The sequence below is a fragment of the Podarcis raffonei genome, chromosome 12 (genome assembly GCF_027172205.1).
Source record: "Podarcis raffonei isolate rPodRaf1 chromosome 12, rPodRaf1.pri, whole genome shotgun sequence".
NCBI classification, from domain to species: Eukaryota; Metazoa; Chordata; class Lepidosauria; order Squamata; family Lacertidae; genus Podarcis; species Podarcis raffonei.
The window spans coordinates 34528169-34545963 of NC_070613.1; the positions used below are offsets into that span (position 1 = coordinate 34528169).

The following is a 17795-nucleotide window of genomic DNA, read 5'->3' on the forward strand; positions in this document are numbered from 1 at the left end:
AGGAAAGAAACTGCTTTCAGAAGTTTTGCTCATGGGTTGTGATCCATACATGAGTAGGGAATGAGTCTGTGTCAGCTAGCACCACCCTAGTAACCCTTTGTTGAACATGGATGTCTGAAGTGGAGAAGCCTAAGTGCATAGGTTGGAACCATGTATATATGTGTGCATAGAGCTCTTATGTGCTTGACACATGGATGTCAGGGGATGGGCCATGAGCAAAACTTTTAAAAGGTCTGTTCAGACAAACCACTGATGCTTCTGTTTTGTGGTAAGTCTATGGGTCAGCACTTGCACAGCTTGTGGGCTCCACCTGGTTAGATGGTTTCAGCTTCCCTCCACTGGAGAGTGAGAGAAAGGGGATAGGGGAACTGTAAGTAGACTTTGCTATCTGCAATTGAGAAATAAAATATTTGTGTGCCAGAGGCAAGCACCAGCCCCACATCACCTGCCTGTGACATCACCTGTCTGTTTCCACTGATATTTTAGAGACAGTACTGCACAGTATGAGATTAAAAGGGCAGGTGAGAAACAAATGAGACATCAAATATATAATTGTTTCATGGAGCCCAGGGGATATTATTAAGGAAATATAAAATATGAAATTGAGTCATATCAAATCCCCAGAGTTGGTTTCTTGTAAAAGGTGAAAGAAATCTTGGCAGAAGAAGTTGTAATGTCTGCTGCAACAAAAGCCTCCATTAAACAGATCTTACATTATGCTTGCCTGTGTATGGTGTGGAAATGCCCAAGAGTGCATATAATCCCTTATAATTGCCAATATGAGGGATGTTGCTTGGGAAAGACTGGGGATGAGGCGTGAAAATGAGTGATGACAGTTTTGACATTTTGGCATCTCTGCTTTCTTTCATCTCTTAACACCCTCGGCATAGTAGTTGTGCAATGGAGATGTGGTTATTTGCTTTTGTTTTTTTAGGTCACCAGTTCCCAAGCTTTTGCTTGGCTGTCACAACTGCGCCATAGATGGGATTGGGCCCAAAAACACTGCTTTGCCAACATATGTGATGCTCAGTTCCAGTACTACTATGAGTATTTGGGAAATACCCCTCGGCTGGTTATTACACCTTTAACTGACAGGTAAAATCTGCTTTGGCTAATAGTGGGCTACCTCAACTTGATCCGTCTTGTAGAATGCGAAGGCTAAACATGAAATGAGCTGTCAATCTCCCCTGTGAGGAATCCTTAACATTGCAAATGTGACATTTTGACAAAAACAGTCACATTGTAAAGTAAAATAAGTGTGTTGGGAATAAAAGGTATCCTCCATATAATCTGAACAGTTATGTGTTGTGTTGCATAACAAGGAAGGAAAGGGATAGCCTTACACCTAAGAATGGTTGGACAAGACCCCCTAGAGTTTTCCTTTTACCCCCAGTGGGATTTTCCCCTGTTGGCATGAAATCACAGCTTTCTTGTATTATAGTTCCGTAGTCACAAGGTTGCCAGCCTTTCTGAATGCATGGGCATGTTTGGAATTTTGAGAGAGTGCCATGGGCACCGGCCCCTCTGGTTGCTTCTCACACGTCCTCTCCCAACACCAGACAGAAAGAGGCAGAGGACACGCAGGCAAGGACATGTGTTCTTGTGCACCCACATTCTTTAGAGTCTAGATAAAAGTTGTATCCCATGGAATGAAAAAGGATTTTATTGAATTTGCATGACTTTAAGGCTTACATTGGGAGTAGAGACTGCACAAATAAAAATCAAATACCCGGTGTTTGCCAGCAACATAGTTCTATGATTCTGAGCTGGAGTGGGAAGTAGCCGAGGATGAGGAACTAGCTGTTGTAGCTGGCCGTGTCATCTCGGCATCTGTAGAGGGGTGGCTGTTCCATGCAATTGGAACTTCTGCATGATTGGGGGTCCTGATCACATGGCACACCTAAATGTGAGCAGCTGTTCACATGCAATTGCTCCTTTGCAGATGTGGGGGTTTGCTTCCTATCTGCTCTTTGAACCCCTTCATACAAATGATGTGTAAAGGAAGATGACCCAATATATAGATGTGTAATGGAGGGTTTTGGGGACGCGGATAGCACTGTGGGTTAAATCCCCACGACGGGGTGAGCTCCCATTGCTCGGTCCCAGCTCCTGCGAACCTAGCAGTTCGAAAGCACGTCAAAGTGCAAGTAGATAAATAGGTACCGCTCTGGCGGGAAGGTAAATGACGTTTCTGTGCGCTGCTCTGGTTCGCCAGAAGTGGCTTAGTCATGCGGCCACATGACCCGGAAGCTGTACGCTTGTTCCCTCGGCCAGTAAAGCGAGATGAGCACCCCAACCCCAGAGTCGGTCATGACTGGACCTAATGGTCAGGGGCCCCTTTACCTTTACCTTTTAATGGAGGGTTTTGAAATATATTGGCATTGTCTTTGGCCCTCTTTCAACACTAATTAAACACATTTTTATTTTCCTAGGCTTTTAGTAGGGATGGATGGGATATATTTTGCCAGATTCTGTGTCCCTACTATGGTGCTATTGCCGAATAAGTATTTGCTGTATCTTGATGCAATTTTTTTGCAGGCTACTTTCTGTTGTGTTTTACTGTAGATTGCTTTAATTTCGTCTTAGCTTTTAACATTGTTACCTGCTCTAGGATCATGAAAATGATGGGCAAATTGTAGCGAATAAAATGAAATGTTTTATCATCTGGCATCTGCTTATTTGTAAGCCACTTTCCCATAAGAAGTAGCTCACAACATAGCAAATGAACAGTAAGCATAACCATTCAAAACATATTAGAAGCACTCATACATAATCATAATATCAGGAAGCTCAAAAAATCAATCCATAGAACATTGTGTAAAACAATAAAAGCAAGCTAACTTAATATAAAAGCTTAAATTAAGCAACATTGTATAAAGCAGTATGAAGAAGGAAACATATTGAAGCTAAACAGATGAGGGGAGGGGAAATTCTTGGTTTGTTTTTGTTCTTATTTTTATTATATATTTTGTGTTTTTTATATTGTATTTTTATTTTGTAAACTGCCCTGAAATCTACAAATGAAGGGTGGTATACAAATTTAATAATAATAATAATAATAATAATAATAATAATTAATAATAATACAAAAATAAAAATTGTGTCATTGTTAAACAACAGACCTCTTAAACAAGAGGCAGCCCCTCTAGGTACTTGATGATCGAATAGGAGGATATAAATATTCAACAACAACAACAGTTTATAATAATGATACCCTTACTGCAAGTTTATCAACTATAATGTCACTGCATTTTTGTGGATTAGGAATGTCAGCCACTAAAGTAATAGGCTGTTGGCATGTTAATAGTAACTGTGCTTTTGCTTGTTAAAGGTGTTACATCACTCTTACTCAGTCCCTTAATCTAACAATGAGTGGAGCTCCTGCAGGTCCAGCTGGGACAGGCAAAACAGAGACAACTAAGGATTTGGGCCATGCGCTTGGGATGATGGTCTATGTCTTCAACTGTTCTGAACAGATGGATTACAAGGTGCTGAGCCCATATTGAGGGGGATGCTATATGAGGGAAGATTGTCATGATAAGCGTGTTGTTATGCTTTTGCATCCCTTTTTGTAGCCACTGTTGATGGAATGACCACTCCCCACATCAAATGGGGATGACCACACCTTTTGCATGGTCGCACGCAGCTCCCCAGATCCCAGTGTGGCTTCTGGTGTATGGGCTGGCTTCGCCCTCCCCAGGCTTGGATACCTGGAGGTCTTTGCCTACCTCAGCCAATAGCCCAATCCCACCTTTGGAGGTGTTGCCAGGGGATCAGCCAGGTAAGGGGAGGGACCCAGCCTGCCCACACAACTGAAGATGAATCTTACCTGTGAAGACTCCACCTGTCCACGCAAAGCTGGGACACCAAATATCAAAACGTGCAGATTTTGTTCCCATGTCCTGAGCACACTCAGCCCTATGAGAATTGTTTGGAAGTTTATTTCTTTGTTGGCAAAGCCAACATCAGCTCCTAAGGTGCAAGGGTTATACAGACCGCCCCTGCTAACTAGCTGGCTAGGCAATCTACCTCTACAGTCCTAGGCTCTGACCCGGATAGTTGGAGCAACAGCATTATCACACCCCTTTCAGCTTATTTAAACTCATTTATCTGACACAGTATGGACAAGTGCCCTATGATTCCTTCTGAGTTTTAAGCCCCTCCTTGTGCATGGAGACAGACGAATATGGGAGATTCCAAAGGCATGGCTCTCTCTGGGACTGACACAGCCTCTTCCACCTCTGAGATGCCCTGCAATTCTCTTTCCGCCTCCTTTCCCCCGTCTCTGGCTACCTGGTCTCTTCCCCTTGACTCTACCACCATCCCCGGCACCTGCCTCATGGGTAGCACAGAACCCCACAAACCTCTGACCCTTGATCCTCTGGATCAACCTCCTGCCCTCTGCCTGCACATAACCACTCTCCTCAAACTTCTTCCTGCCCCTGACATCCCATTGCAGCATTGTCCCCAACTGCAGCTTATCTCCATAGGTGCATCAAGGTTGCCTTTTATGCTCCTCTCTTTTACATGGATATTGCTGTGATTCCTTTTAACAACTCAATAAAAAGGGGGTGAATTCCAGACATTCATTTGTATTCAGGAAAATCAAGGCACACCATTGGAATGTGTGTCCCCTGAATTACATCCCAAATTGCAAACAGGCATGTCCAGCTCCCAAGAGACTGCAAACTGCTCCCAGTATAACAAAACTGGCAGTGATCTACCCATTGTCATTCGAGGGAGGAGGAGCATGTGTGGGGTGGGTGGGCAGAAGAGGAAGATTGTTGTTGAACTTTTGGGGGGAGGGGAGTCCAGAGTTGTTGAGCTATTTTTGTGGGGGGATTACATAAACAACGCTGCTAACAAACACACACACCGCTAAAGCAGACACCAAACGAATGCCCACAAGACACAACGGAGGGACAGAGGAAGGGGGACAGGGGGTGATTGACCACGATCACCAGGGGATCTACCTGTAGATCGCGGTCAACCGGTTGGACATGTGTGCTGTAGAACAAAGCCAGTTCCTATATGCACAGTTCAGTGCCATCTTCTGCATAATGCTGTGATTTCTTGAATGCACTAGACAGAATAACCAGGCAACTAGTATAGATAAATTAGATGGAACTGCAATAATACAGGGTTTTGTGATTAATTAGTTGTATATCACTCACTTACACAGGCAGCTGATAAATGCAACAAATGATTAACTGTTGCTTTTCATATAAGGAAAAAGCTTTCTTTCAGAAAGACAACTACAAAATCTGAATTTTATACATTTATTTATTATAGTCCATTGGAAACATCTATAAAGGTTTGGCCCAGACAGGTGCTTGGGGCTGCTTTGATGAATTCAACCGAATTTCAGTAGAAGTTCTTTCCGTTGTGGCTGTGCAAGTAAAGACTATCCATGATGCCATAAGAAATAAGAAAAAGCAGTGAGTATATTAATAGATGCATCCTTCAAAATTGTTTAATGTATTCAATGTAATTTGATGATGCAGCATATGAAGAAACCACCCACTGGTTCTAACTTTCACATCCTCTTTGAAAAGGCATTTTCATTTGTGTCTGTCAGTCTATATTTCTATCTATCTAGAATGAGGATAATTTGCTGCTGTTTTACTGGGGTTTTTAAATCCTGTGTATCAGTTGTGACAGCCTGCTAAGCCTAATTCTTCTGATTTATTTATTATATTTGGTAATAAAAAATGGATTCGGAGAAATTGAACTTGCACCTGGGAGGTTTAGTCTGAAGTCTCGCATGTGCCATATACAGATTAGGTGGCCTTGGACAAGGCACTATTTCTTGGCCTTGGTTTCCACTATGTAAAATAGAAATATTTCATACCTCCGTAACAACAATTATGAAGCATTTTTTCACAGTTGAAATGCAGTTAAAGTCGTGGAGCAACAAGTGCAATGATTGCACATCATGTGATATTAGTTGGAAATTGGATCCAAAAATCTGACTAGCATATGATGCGGTGTATTACCCCCTTGTTAGTTATGAATTTCATTTTTATGAATTTTGGGTTTTTTATTAATTGAATCTGTTTTGCTTAGCTATTCAGTGGGAAATATATAGACCTATTTAGCATTTTTAACCGTTAACACTTCATGTTGGGATAGATCCAAAGTGAGCTAGACACACAAGCTCGGCTGCAGATCTACTCATGATCTGTGCTGATGGAAGGGGTTATTATTCAGCAGACATCCTTGTCTGTTAACCTATGCCAGCCTCCACCGCAGAGACCTCTTCTGCAGAGAATACCATTGGCAAATACTGTAACTCAAATCAGGGAGCCTGGGTGTGTGTGGGAGAAGTGGAGCAGGGTCAGTTATGGATCTGCCAGATCCTGTACTGGTCTAGCTCCTGGAGAGGAGTCTGATCTGAACCTTTCTGCTACGCCAGCATGGAGCTGGCACCAGAAAAGAATGGGGGTATGAATTTACTTCCCTACCATCTGCCCTGGCAGGTCTATGCGACGTCGCTCTATTCCACCTACCTGCTCCCCAGCTAGGCATAGGTTTGCTCTGCTTGTTACAACTAACTTAAATTTCATGGATTTCACTGGGGTGAACATGTGACCTAAAGGTCCGGACTCAACCCATTGTTTAGTTATTGTTTGGTACTGTTGTATGGAATGCTGAAAAGAAGTGAAATCAAACTACTTTAGGCATTCTGAAAGGTTTAGGCCTGCCCTGTCCAGTATGAAACAGCGTTCCTCCCATAGCATAGCATTAGCACATTTTATTTTCATTTGGAATGTTTTTAAAGTCACCTCAGTTTCAAAATAAGTTCTGCTATGCAATACCAGAGTGGGGTAAGTGAGCAGCGAAGCACAAGGCCCAAATCATCTTGGGTATTCAGAACTAGCTGTGTGAATTTGGTTCCTGGCCACAGAGAGTCTCGCTCTCGCTCTCGCTGTGTGTGTGTGTGTGTGTGTGTGTGTGTTTGAGAGGGAAATGGAGTCAAAGAGAATTGCTTAAATCCCAACCAATTTCAGCCTTCTTTCCTTATATCGTGCAATTGATGCAGATTTTTATTCCTTGGAGAAAGCATTGCACTGAAAGCATCGGTTGGAATATTTATTACTATGAACCCAGGTTATGCAGGCCGAACAGAATTACCTGAAAATCTCAAAGCTCTTTTCAGGCAAGTATGAAGCCAATTCACATTCTGAGTACTTATGCCACCTAATGTCAGTTGTTTGATTTGCACTTGACTTGTTGCACAATGATTGTGTGAAAGAGTTTTCTGAAGTTGCAGTATTGATAGCTTAACTAAGGGAGGCAAATTCTTTCTGTATCTTTGCTAAGTGTGCAGTAGAAGAAGTTGTTCTGTGAAAAATCTAGTTGCAATACAAAAATAAATGAGTTAGGATGAAAACCTAAAACTGACTGAATTCTCTTAAAGTACTGAACAGTATCCAGTATCTCCCTATTACTAAAAAAAAAAAAAGGCCCACAACTCATTTATTATGATGCAGGACAAAGAGCTAGTCAGAAGTTCCTTGCCTTCCTGGGCAGCAGGAGGACTTAGCACATTCCTTCCTGAATGTCTTTTTCACCCCAAACAAGAAAAAAAACTTTGTAAGTTCCCAGCTTTCCGTTCCATGGACAGACTTTTGGTTTCTTGTTTCGGATCTTTAAAATATGGCACATGAGATCCACAGTTCAGACAGTCCTGTACATTGTAACTGCCTTAATATGTCTCTTCCATGCCTGATACTGACTTATTTTCAATGACCTTTCACTGGATCAAGGCGGGGAACCACTTTTAGCTTGAGGGGCACATTTCCTTGTAGGCAGGAAGCCCTCCAGGGGCTTGCATGCCATTGGTGGGCTGAGCTAGAAGCAAAAATGGTCAAAGCAACAGATGTGGCCAACTGTACAAAGGAAGTCACATTCTAGCCATGCAAAATTCGGAAGTTTCTATGAACACGCTACAAGCAAGAGGTATTGTCCCAGTTCAAAGACACATTTCAGCCAAGCAAAAATACTCAAGGGCGTGGCTTGGGAAGAGCCCCAAGGTCCAGGTAGGCTTGGCGGGTCACATCTGGCCCCCAGATCCGAGGTGTCCACCCCCCCCAACTAGATAACCTGCTGTTCCAAAACTATCTGTGTTAAGTGCTTACCGCAGTATTTTAATTAGCTATTTGGTCTCACATCACGAAACTAATAAACTATTATTTTACACACACTCTAATTGGAACTATTCGGAACGGTATCATTTTGCCAGAATTCCATTCTGGAAGAAATCAAGTTGAAACTGCTGGTTTGTCTAGTCTTGCTTTTTACCAACATAAAGGGCCATCTTGCAGATTCCCTGTAACAGCATCTTATATTTTCATGATTTGTCTATAGGGGACTTGCAAAGCCTACACCGTCAGCTGATTCCTTTGAAATAGCACTAGTAGGAAATGCTAATAATTGCCAACGAGTAATTAGCCATTTTTTTGCTTTGAATAGTGCTTGTTAGCAATGAGTGACACACATAATTGTGACTCTCTTGAATTCACTGTCTTGAATTTAGGTGAGATGGGCATTTGTTATTCTCACAATGTTTAAATACTAATCCCTGTCTTTGGTTCTTACAACTTTTTTTAGACCCTGTGCAATGGTTGTCCCTGACATTGAACTAATTTGTGAAATTATGCTGGTTGCTGAGGGGTTTGTTGATGCACGCTTGTTAGCCAGGAAGTTTATTACCTTGTATACTCTCTGTAGAGAACTTCTCTCTAAACAGGTAAGGGAGCTCTTTTGGACCTTGAGATTTCTCCCATGCTAATCAAATGGTATTGTGCTACAATATAAACTTGCAAAATAAAATGTAGGATGCTTTTAGGATGCCTTTGAAAGCAAAAAAATTACTCGAGCTATTCACAGTATCTGAGAAAGCACACATTATCTGCAATATATCACATCTACATGCATTGGGGGCCCCATAAAATTATTTATGTTCTCCCAGTAAAGCCCTGTAGCCTACAACAGATGAAGCAGAACAGATGGAATTAAATGAAAAGGGAATTGCTTACCTTTTCATATGTACAACTTTGTCATGTCTGTTGAATATTGATTTAGTTTGGCTTTATTCATTTATTTCAGCATTATTGGAAACAATTGAAATAGTTTCTGTGTTGGTGTTTTGTTTTAGACAATGTAATGTTTGCTTGGTTCTGATTACTGTAATCAATCTTCTAGTCTGTAAGCATTCTTCTAATCTGTAAGCATTCTAATGTTCCAAAGGAAAGACTTGCCTATGTAATCCTATTAAATATTTTTTTACATTCTAATCTCTTAAAATGTTTATTTGGAAGTAATCTTCATTGATTTTCAGTGAAACTTGATTCCAAGTATATTACAAGTAATCTCTTTTTCATTTGCTGGATTGCTACAAAAACAAGAGTCTCTTTGAGATTGGCACACGTTGCGAGCCAGGTTATGTATGGCCTCTGCCCATTGCTTACCACAGTGAATCCTCAAAGCATTGAGGACAATAGTCTATCAGTGGCCCATGAGCCTAAGGGGTCTGCTCCAAGAACACATAGTTGCTGGTGTGATTTGAGATTAGTAGCCATGAGTTCCCGAACCTGAAAGCATAACATCAGGGGCAAAAGGTAAGGTTGGTAACACTAGAATATTCTGGGAAGAATATTCACTGTGAAGAGTGAAAAGCAGGATACAGACACAGGTGAAAGAAAAAAGATGGGTTCTGAAAGCAAGGAGCAACTCAAAAGGGAAGGAGCTAATAAAAAGGTTCAGGCAAGGAAACAGCAATTATTTGAGGACCCCTAATCCTAACCTGTAACAATCTTACTAATGAATTCATATTATGGTCACAGACCAATAAAATTGATACAAACAGGATGAAATACATAATACAGTCGTACCTTGGATCCTGAACATCTTGCGAGTCAAATGCTTTGGCTCCCAAACGCTACAAACCCGGAAGTGACTGTTCCTGTTTGTGAACTATTTTTGGAAGCCAAACTTCCGACGGGGCTTCCATGGCTTCTGATTGGCTGCAGGAGCTTCCTGCAGCCAATCAGAAGCCGCGCCTTGGTTTCCGAACATTTTGCAAGTCGAACGGACTTCCGGAACGGATTCCGTTTGACTTCCGAGGTACGACTGTAATAATGCGTATAGATTTACCCTACCAAGACAACAGTTCCCTAATCAAGCAGAACTGTGCCCAACAGAGCAGTCCTATAGTGGGAGTGGGAGTGGTGAGGAACAGAATCCATGGCAGAGCAAGAATAGGATCCACTTTAGATGGACTGTGGTAGCATTCTGTGACACCCCCCAGCCATCTTCCCAGGGAGCGTAGGATTGCTTCCAAAGAGTAATGCTCCAGGGAGGGTCTCCTCACGAACCGGAGGCACAGTGCGACTTTGTTGAGGCTGTTCTGGTCTCTTCCCCCCACTTCTGGGTTTCTGATGCTGCACCCATGCACAGTTGCACATGACATGAACACACGTAAATGGGTGGGATGCCTGTATATGGATTTGGAGACTTTGACTAAATATTCTCATTTTTAGAATTTTTTCTCACCCCACCATAGGCAACACTCATAATATCATCAGAAAGAAAAGCGTAGCAGAGCAACTTTGGTTCCCAGATTTTGAGAATTTATTTATTTAACCATGTTTCACAGGTGAGCATTTAACCTTTCCCCCCTTATGTCTTCACCACAGGATCATTATGACTGGGGCCTTCGTGCTGTTAAGTCTGTTTTGGTAGTTGCCGGCTCACTGAAGCGAGGAGACAAGGCTAGACCTGAAGATCAGGTATGCATAGTAGCACAGATTGGTGCTTCATAAACATAATGTTGGAATAGCTTTTCCCACAGTTTGATTTTAATTATAAAATTACCTCTTTAGAGCAGGAGTAAGACCACATTTCCTTAGGGGTAATTTGTCATGCTAGCAGCGGGCAGAAATGGAGCCCATAGTGGGTTGCAATGTTGCATAGCACGCTTCCTCTGTCTGTCTGTCTCTGCTATCCCATCTCCCTCAATCTCTGTGATTCCTCCGTCTATTTTGTCTCTTTCCTTTCACCACCCACATTAACATAGTTTCCTCTCTCCTTCTTCCCTTGCGCCTCTCGTTCCCATTCCCACCCTCCTCCCACCTTCATTTCCACCCCCTCTGGATTGTCTCCATCCTGGAGCACACACAAAACTGAAAATGAAAAGTGATGCGCTGAGGGGTGGTGTGCAGAGCAAGACTGGCCCAGTAATGGTCCAGAGGGCATTAGGCTGTGGGCTGAGGGTTCCTCATCGCTGCTTTTAATGGATGTCCATATTTGTTCTTTACTCAGAGGAATGAATGCTTCTTCAACACTGTTACTACAAAAAAAGTATTTTCTGTTGATTGAAAGCTCTTGCAGGTGTGATAACGTGTGGTTGACTGTCCTTTTCCAGGTACTTATGCGAGCCTTAAGGGACTTCAACTTGCCCAAGATAGTGACAGATGATATCCCAATTTTCATGGGCTTAATCAGTGACCTGTTTCCGGCTCTGGATGTTCCAAGGAAAAGGGACTTGCAATTTGAACAGATGGTTAAACAGTCTACCCTGGAGCTTCACTTGCAGCCTGAGGAGAGCTTTATTCTCAAAGTAAAATAATCCATTGCCTCTAATTACACCCCTTAAGAATTTCAATCAAAAAATAATTGCAGACAGGTTGTGTTGAATGTGAAGGTTATGCTTGTGTACAATGATAGCATTCCTATTGTGTCCTGAATGTGGTGGTATTTCAGTAACACTCCTGTACACGTGCAGGCCAATGTTATAAGTAAAGATTTGGGTTTCTGAAATAATATGTAGTAGCTACTGGTCCTGTCTAGTCATGAAAATGTTTCCTTCTCTCACTGCCAAATGTTCTTAACTTGCTCAGATTTTTGTCAGTGACCAGTGGTTATTAATAGTAGGTTTTCATGCTTCACATAGTATTGAATTTGAGGTGCTGGGGTTGTCATTTGTTTTGTTGTTGTCCCTTTATTCAATCAAAATAGAAGAGAAAGATAGATTAATCTTTGTAGAGTAGGAGAGTTCTATGTGGAACTTTTTCTTTTTCTTATCTGCATTCAAATTATGCCTCTGAAGATTTTAAACACAGCAGCCACACTTGCTTGCCTTTAGAGAAGATGGGTGAATGTTAGGATGAGGCTCACTGTGAATCACAGAAGCAGAAGAAGCCATCACAGCCCATCTCATGTGGATCCAACTCTCGTGTTTGCAGACAGGCCATTAGAAACAGCAGTCATGATATGATTTAGAAGTCAAACTTTGAGATCTAAGGCCACTGTTGTGTCTCATTTGTGGACAGTAGCCCTGAATGAGGGAATTCAGACTAAGATTGAAGCTGTCCACAGTGGGATGTTTGGTGAGAAGAAGCAGAGACCTGTGCTGCCAGCCTTATGCTCCAATGAAAGAGTCTGCTTGGATCAGCCCAACCCACAGTTTTGCATGTGCGGGTGACGCTGTGGGTTAAACCACAGAGCCTAGGACTTGCCGATCAGAAGGTCGGCGGTTCGAATCCCCGCGACAGGGTGAGCTCCCGTTGCTCGGTCCCAGCTCCTGCCAACCTGGCAGTTAGAAAGTACGTCAAAGTGCAAGTAGATAAATAGGTCCAAGCAGACTCTGGTGGGAAGGTAAATGGCGTTTCCATGCGCTGCTCTGGTTCGCCAGAAGCGGCTTAGTCATGCTGGCCACATGACCTGGAAGCTGTATGCCGGCTCCCTCGGCCAATAAAGTGAGATGAGCGCCGCAACCCCAGAGTCGGCCACGACTGGACCTAATGGTCAGGGGTCCCTTTACCTTTACCTTTATCTCTCTTATAGTTTTTTGGCCAGCTAATTTGAATTCATTTTGTAAGTCTTGCTGCCCCTTTAGTTGTTTTTTCCCCCTCTTCAGTCCCTGAAAAGGGACTTGTGCACTTTAAAAAGATGCCTAGAAAGAGGAGTTTCACCTACATTTGCCACCCGTCCTGTAGTTACTTGACATGAAGCAGTCAGTGACATTTGACATTAGTGTTTTGTTTATTTTACCAGGATATGGTTGTGTGGCTTAGCAAACAAAAAACCATGGGGAGATTTGTTTTCATTTCTTGAGGCTGATTCATTAATTCAAGTCTGGGTGTAGGGCCTTGAGAGACTAATGTGCCATCTTCAGGTTATCCTGTTTGAAATTATTTGGAGGAAAAAAATTTCCTGACTACAGGAGAGGGTGGGAAGCTGCTTTGTGGGAGGTAATTGGTGTCGGTGGTAATGGGAGGACAAGGAAACAAAACCACTGGCTGTGTATTAATTCTGTTTGACAGATTGTTCAGCTTGAGGAGCTTCTGGCAGTGCGTCACTCTGTCTTTGTAGTTGGAAATGCAGGCACTGGAAAAAGCAAGGTACTGCATGGTGCTTTAACAGTCATTTTTTATGGCAGATTTTACAAATGGGGGGGAAAAAGCAGCTCTACGCCAGCTGGCATAACACTGCATGCTTCTCTTCAGCCATCCCCCTCAACTCTGATTTTAAAGTGAAAAGTTGAGCATTGTCATGGTCAGGCTAATCATGACAGAGATGTAACTTTGCCCCCGCCCTTCCTGAGACTCAAACTACCCAGGGATTAGTGCACATACAACAACCACTTAATTAGGAAAGGATTCCTCCCTTCCTCTTTCAGCTGGTCACCCAGATGGAAAAGACAAAATCCAGTGGAAAAATAAAAGTTCAAGCGTGGGTGTGTTTAGGGGGCAGTAATGATTTGGAGTGGCTTCCTTTTATAGTGGAAGCAGAGGCTCAGCAGGAGCAGTCTGGAATACTATGATTCTGGGACCTCCCCCCACAATTATTCTCTCTCAGGAACAATACTTCCTCTGTTTGTTAGTTTCCTATTATTCCTGCTCAGTCTCAAAGCCTTAAGAAAGTGCAGTAGTATTTAGGTAAGTTTAATGTAGGTTTCTAGAGCCATTGCTCCCACATCTTTTTCATCCCATTGTCATTTCTCATCAAAAGGTCTTACAGTTTTTAAAATTTAATTTACTGCTGAATTTTTATACCCTGCCTTTCCTGCAAGGAGCTCAAGGTGGTTGTCCCCACACTCAGAAAACAGGGCTCCATAAATCCAAACGCTGTAAACTGAGGGTTGAGTTCAGACTAAGGCAGTGGAATTTAGGATGCATTAAAATTAAGGGGGGGTTAAGCTTGTCTCTTTGATTTAAGTGGGAACTAGTTTAATCTGGATCTGCCCCCAAGATGTTATGGAAAACTGGAAAAGCAGTGTCAATATTTATATAAGAACCTAACACTTTCCCCCAAAATTGAGACCTGGATCCTAACAAGAGAGTCTTCTCCTGGCTGTTCATCAGGTTCTGAAAACGCTGAACAGGACTTATATGAACATGAAGCGGAAGCCTGTTTGGAATGACTTGAACCCCAAAGCTGTGACGACTGATGAACTCTTTGGTTTCATACATCATGCTACTCGAGAATGGAAAGATGGCAAGTAGAGGAGATATTTTAATTACTGTAACATTCACCGCACATTCTTCATGTTTTCCTGCAAAATATCCCTCAACTGATGTTTATTTTGCTAGGATATTCATGCAGAGAAATCACGTGGTGTAGGCTTCCTGGGGCCACACCGTTTTATACTGCAGGCGAAGGGTAGGAAAGATCATCCTTGAATAATCCCAACTTTTTTGTTCTTAAACCCTTTCTTTGCATATAAAATGTAGCATGTTAAAAAGATTCTGCTTACCCTCCTCACTACTTTTCTACATGCAGGCAGTTATGGAGAAGTATTCAAACTAGAGTTCTTCCCCACTTGCAGTCTGAGGTGGTACTTTACATGCAGATCATTACTTAGTTATCAAGCTATTTGCCTGCAAAACCTTACCTTCTTCATCATATACTCTATGTCCTCTCTCAGTTGCCAAAGTATTCCAGGACTTTGTCACACAGTTCTGCTGTCAGCACTGTGGTATACAGGTAGGACTGCTGAACTTGATTCTGATTTCAGGATGTATAATCTTTTCCCCTGCCGTATAGATTACGTTGCCTGGACCCAAAGGGTTCCTGCTTTTGAATCCTGTCCTCCAAGTATAATATATGCTTTCTGTAGCCAGAACAAAAAATCAGGGAAACTCCAGGATGCACTTGGAAGTCTTTGTGCCCAGGGTTCATCATTTAAAAGTTCCTTTGCCCATAACATATTTGCCTCCCGTTTTTCAGGACTCTTCTCATCTCTTTTGAGAGAGCAAGCTAATATGACCCATAATTGGCCCAAGTGGATTGTCTTAGATGGGGACATTGATCCTATGTGGATTGAGTCGCTCAATACTGTTATGGATGATAATAAGGTGAGCAAAAAGCAAACACGTTCTCTTTTCCCATTGGACAACTCTGCATTTTGTCTCTTTCTTTTTTGTTTCCTAATTCGTTTTCCTTTGCCATACCTCCTCCATGTTTCTGATAGGTAGAATGTGCACCGTATGTTTTACATGGCATCTTTCCCCATAGTCAGGGTTCATCCACAGCCCCGTTTGGCCTGCCACTTTCCCCTGGGAAAACCCGTGGTTTCTCGCTGAATCAGACCAACTGGCAATCAAGTTTCCCAGGACAAAACCATTCAGACCCATGCCTGGAAAGCACAGGGCAAGCCTTTCTAAGCACAGGGCAAGTGGAAGTGTGGGTGAGCCCTGTGTCTTCAAAACCAGGCTGCATTGCTTTCTTGCATTCTAGTACCATTCATTAAAATTAAGGCCCATTCATACGTTTCCCACCATGTTTAACACAGCATGGCAAACCGCAGTCTCAAATGAGTCTGTTCTCATGTGTGCTAGGGCAGAGGCTGAAAATATGTGTTTCTTGTTGAAAACAAAACAGTTCCTAAGTAAATCCAACCCTTGGGGATTGTGGTTGCTTATACTCTAGTTATTTCAACAAGCCAAGTTCAAACCTGGGTTTCTGATCCTGTTTTGTTGACTTACGAAATGGTGATTTGCTTGAACTCACAAAACTGAGTTCAGATGTAATAGGGAGTTGCGGTTTGTTTAAAAGTTGACGTGAGTGCTTCTAAAGGTCTTCTCCTGGCATATGGCAAAGGACAGGAAAGGGAGAGTATGCAAGTCAACAGGTTGCTACAATTTGTTCCATGAAGTGGGAAACCATGGCCTTCTATAACTTCTTATCGAGTCCTTTGTGTAGATCAACTTGTATGGAGAGATGAGTTTTTACTTTACATCTAAGAATATTTTTCACAGCAGTAAACCACAGCTCTCTTTCTACACACAAGTGCATCTCTCCTAAGTTAACCAATTGTAAGTTATGTGCAAGTAGTTTTTGAAATTCGGTTGCCTTGAAATTAATTTGAACTGTAAAAATAAGCTTATCTGGTGTTTTCCTCACCCCGTAGGAATTGGTGGCCTTCCTTATATATAAATTGTGGCCATGCGTATTTCAGAATGCAGAATTACCCTTATGCAGGCCAAAGTATATTTTAATTTTAACATAGCCTTTAAATATTAACAGATCTTTTTACGATAGCAATTCTGATTTATTATCAGAATGGAAGCTGTGGATACAGCTGTCAGAATAACTTGATTCTGTGCTGCTAATGTCTAGGTGCTGACTCTTGCTAGCAATGAACGGGTTTCTTTGACACCATCCATGAGACTGCTGTTTGAGATACACCATTTAAAAACAGCCACTCCTGCCACGGTATCTAGGGCAGGTATTTTGTACATAAACCCGCAGGACCTTGGCTGGAATCCGTAAGTACCTCCTATGGCTCAGTTGGTAAAGCATGAGACTCTTACTCTCAGGGTTGTGGCTTCGAGCCTATGTTTGGCAGAAGATTCCTGCATTGCAGGGGGTTGGACTAGATGACCCTCTTGGTCCCTTCCAACTCTACAATTCTGTGAGTATGATTCTATGACATTCTGCTGTCAACTTCAACTGATTTTTATGGAAAAACAGCTGGCATATGATGGCTCAGGCTTGATTTATATTTCCCTTTTTATATTTCTCAGTTGTTGAAAGTGACTTCAAGGTTTCCATGAGGCTAACAAAGTCTCCCAAAACTCTAAAATAGAAATTGTTGTAAACACGAATGTTGGAGTATAGCTAAGAAATAAGTTTGGGGTTTTTTTGGCTCTGCAACTGTTTTTGGTCTGATGGCACAAATTTCTAATTTTGTTCAGTTTTTAGTATTTTGTAGGTTACAAATATTGTAATAAATAAGAAAATAAAGCCTGGGATTTTCCTCTAGTCACTTTCCAGTATTACTGCACACTAGCAATTTGTTGTTTTTATTAGTTTTCACAGTAATAATACTCTAATGTAGGAATAGCCAACTGGTGTCCCAGAGGGCAACTCACTTTCACTTGGCTCCCAGCACTTCAGAGCCCAGATCCTAGTGCCTTTCGTGCTGCTGCCATCCCAGACGGTATTGCTTGGCAAAAGGTTGTGCCAATTGTGGCTCTCTTAACCCAGTTAGGCAACTATTCCTGAATTTTCTCAGCACTAACGGGAAAGTAATTGTAAGTCCCTGCACTGATCCAGCAAATCTGTGCAGAAACCATTGTGTTTTCTTTTTCAGATACGTTGCAAGCTGGATAGAGACAAGGAGTCACCAATCTGAAAAAGCCAATTTGACAATTCTCTTTGATAAATACGTTCCTCCATGCTTAGATCAGCTCAAAACTAACTTTAAGACGATCACGCCCATCCCTGAGCATAGCATGGTTCAGGTATGTTTTTAGTTGTGCAGATACTGTTATTATCACCATTGT

At 42.1% G+C, this 17795-nt stretch overlaps 1 protein-coding gene across 5 annotated transcripts in view; it reads left to right on the forward strand.

Annotated features, from left to right (window-relative positions):
* The window catches only part of DNAH11 (dynein axonemal heavy chain 11), a 149272-nt gene that overhangs the window by 52523 nt on the left and 78954 nt on the right, over positions 1-17795 (forward strand). For all 5 annotated transcript variants that reach the window (XM_053409651.1, XM_053409647.1, XM_053409649.1 and 2 more), the window contains 12 exons: positions 935-1095; positions 3332-3488; positions 5293-5438; positions 7043-7159; positions 8614-8752; positions 10701-10793; positions 11429-11623; positions 13329-13406; positions 14370-14502; positions 15235-15362; positions 16627-16775; positions 17603-17753. In XM_053409651.1, coding sequence (XP_053265626.1) covers positions 935-1095; positions 3332-3488; positions 5293-5438; positions 7043-7159; positions 8614-8752; positions 10701-10793; positions 11429-11623; positions 13329-13406; positions 14370-14502; positions 15235-15362; positions 16627-16775; positions 17603-17753 — 1647 coding nt within the window. The remainder of the gene's footprint in view (positions 1-934; positions 1096-3331; positions 3489-5292; positions 5439-7042; positions 7160-8613; positions 8753-10700; positions 10794-11428; positions 11624-13328; positions 13407-14369; positions 14503-15234; positions 15363-16626; positions 16776-17602; positions 17754-17795) is intronic.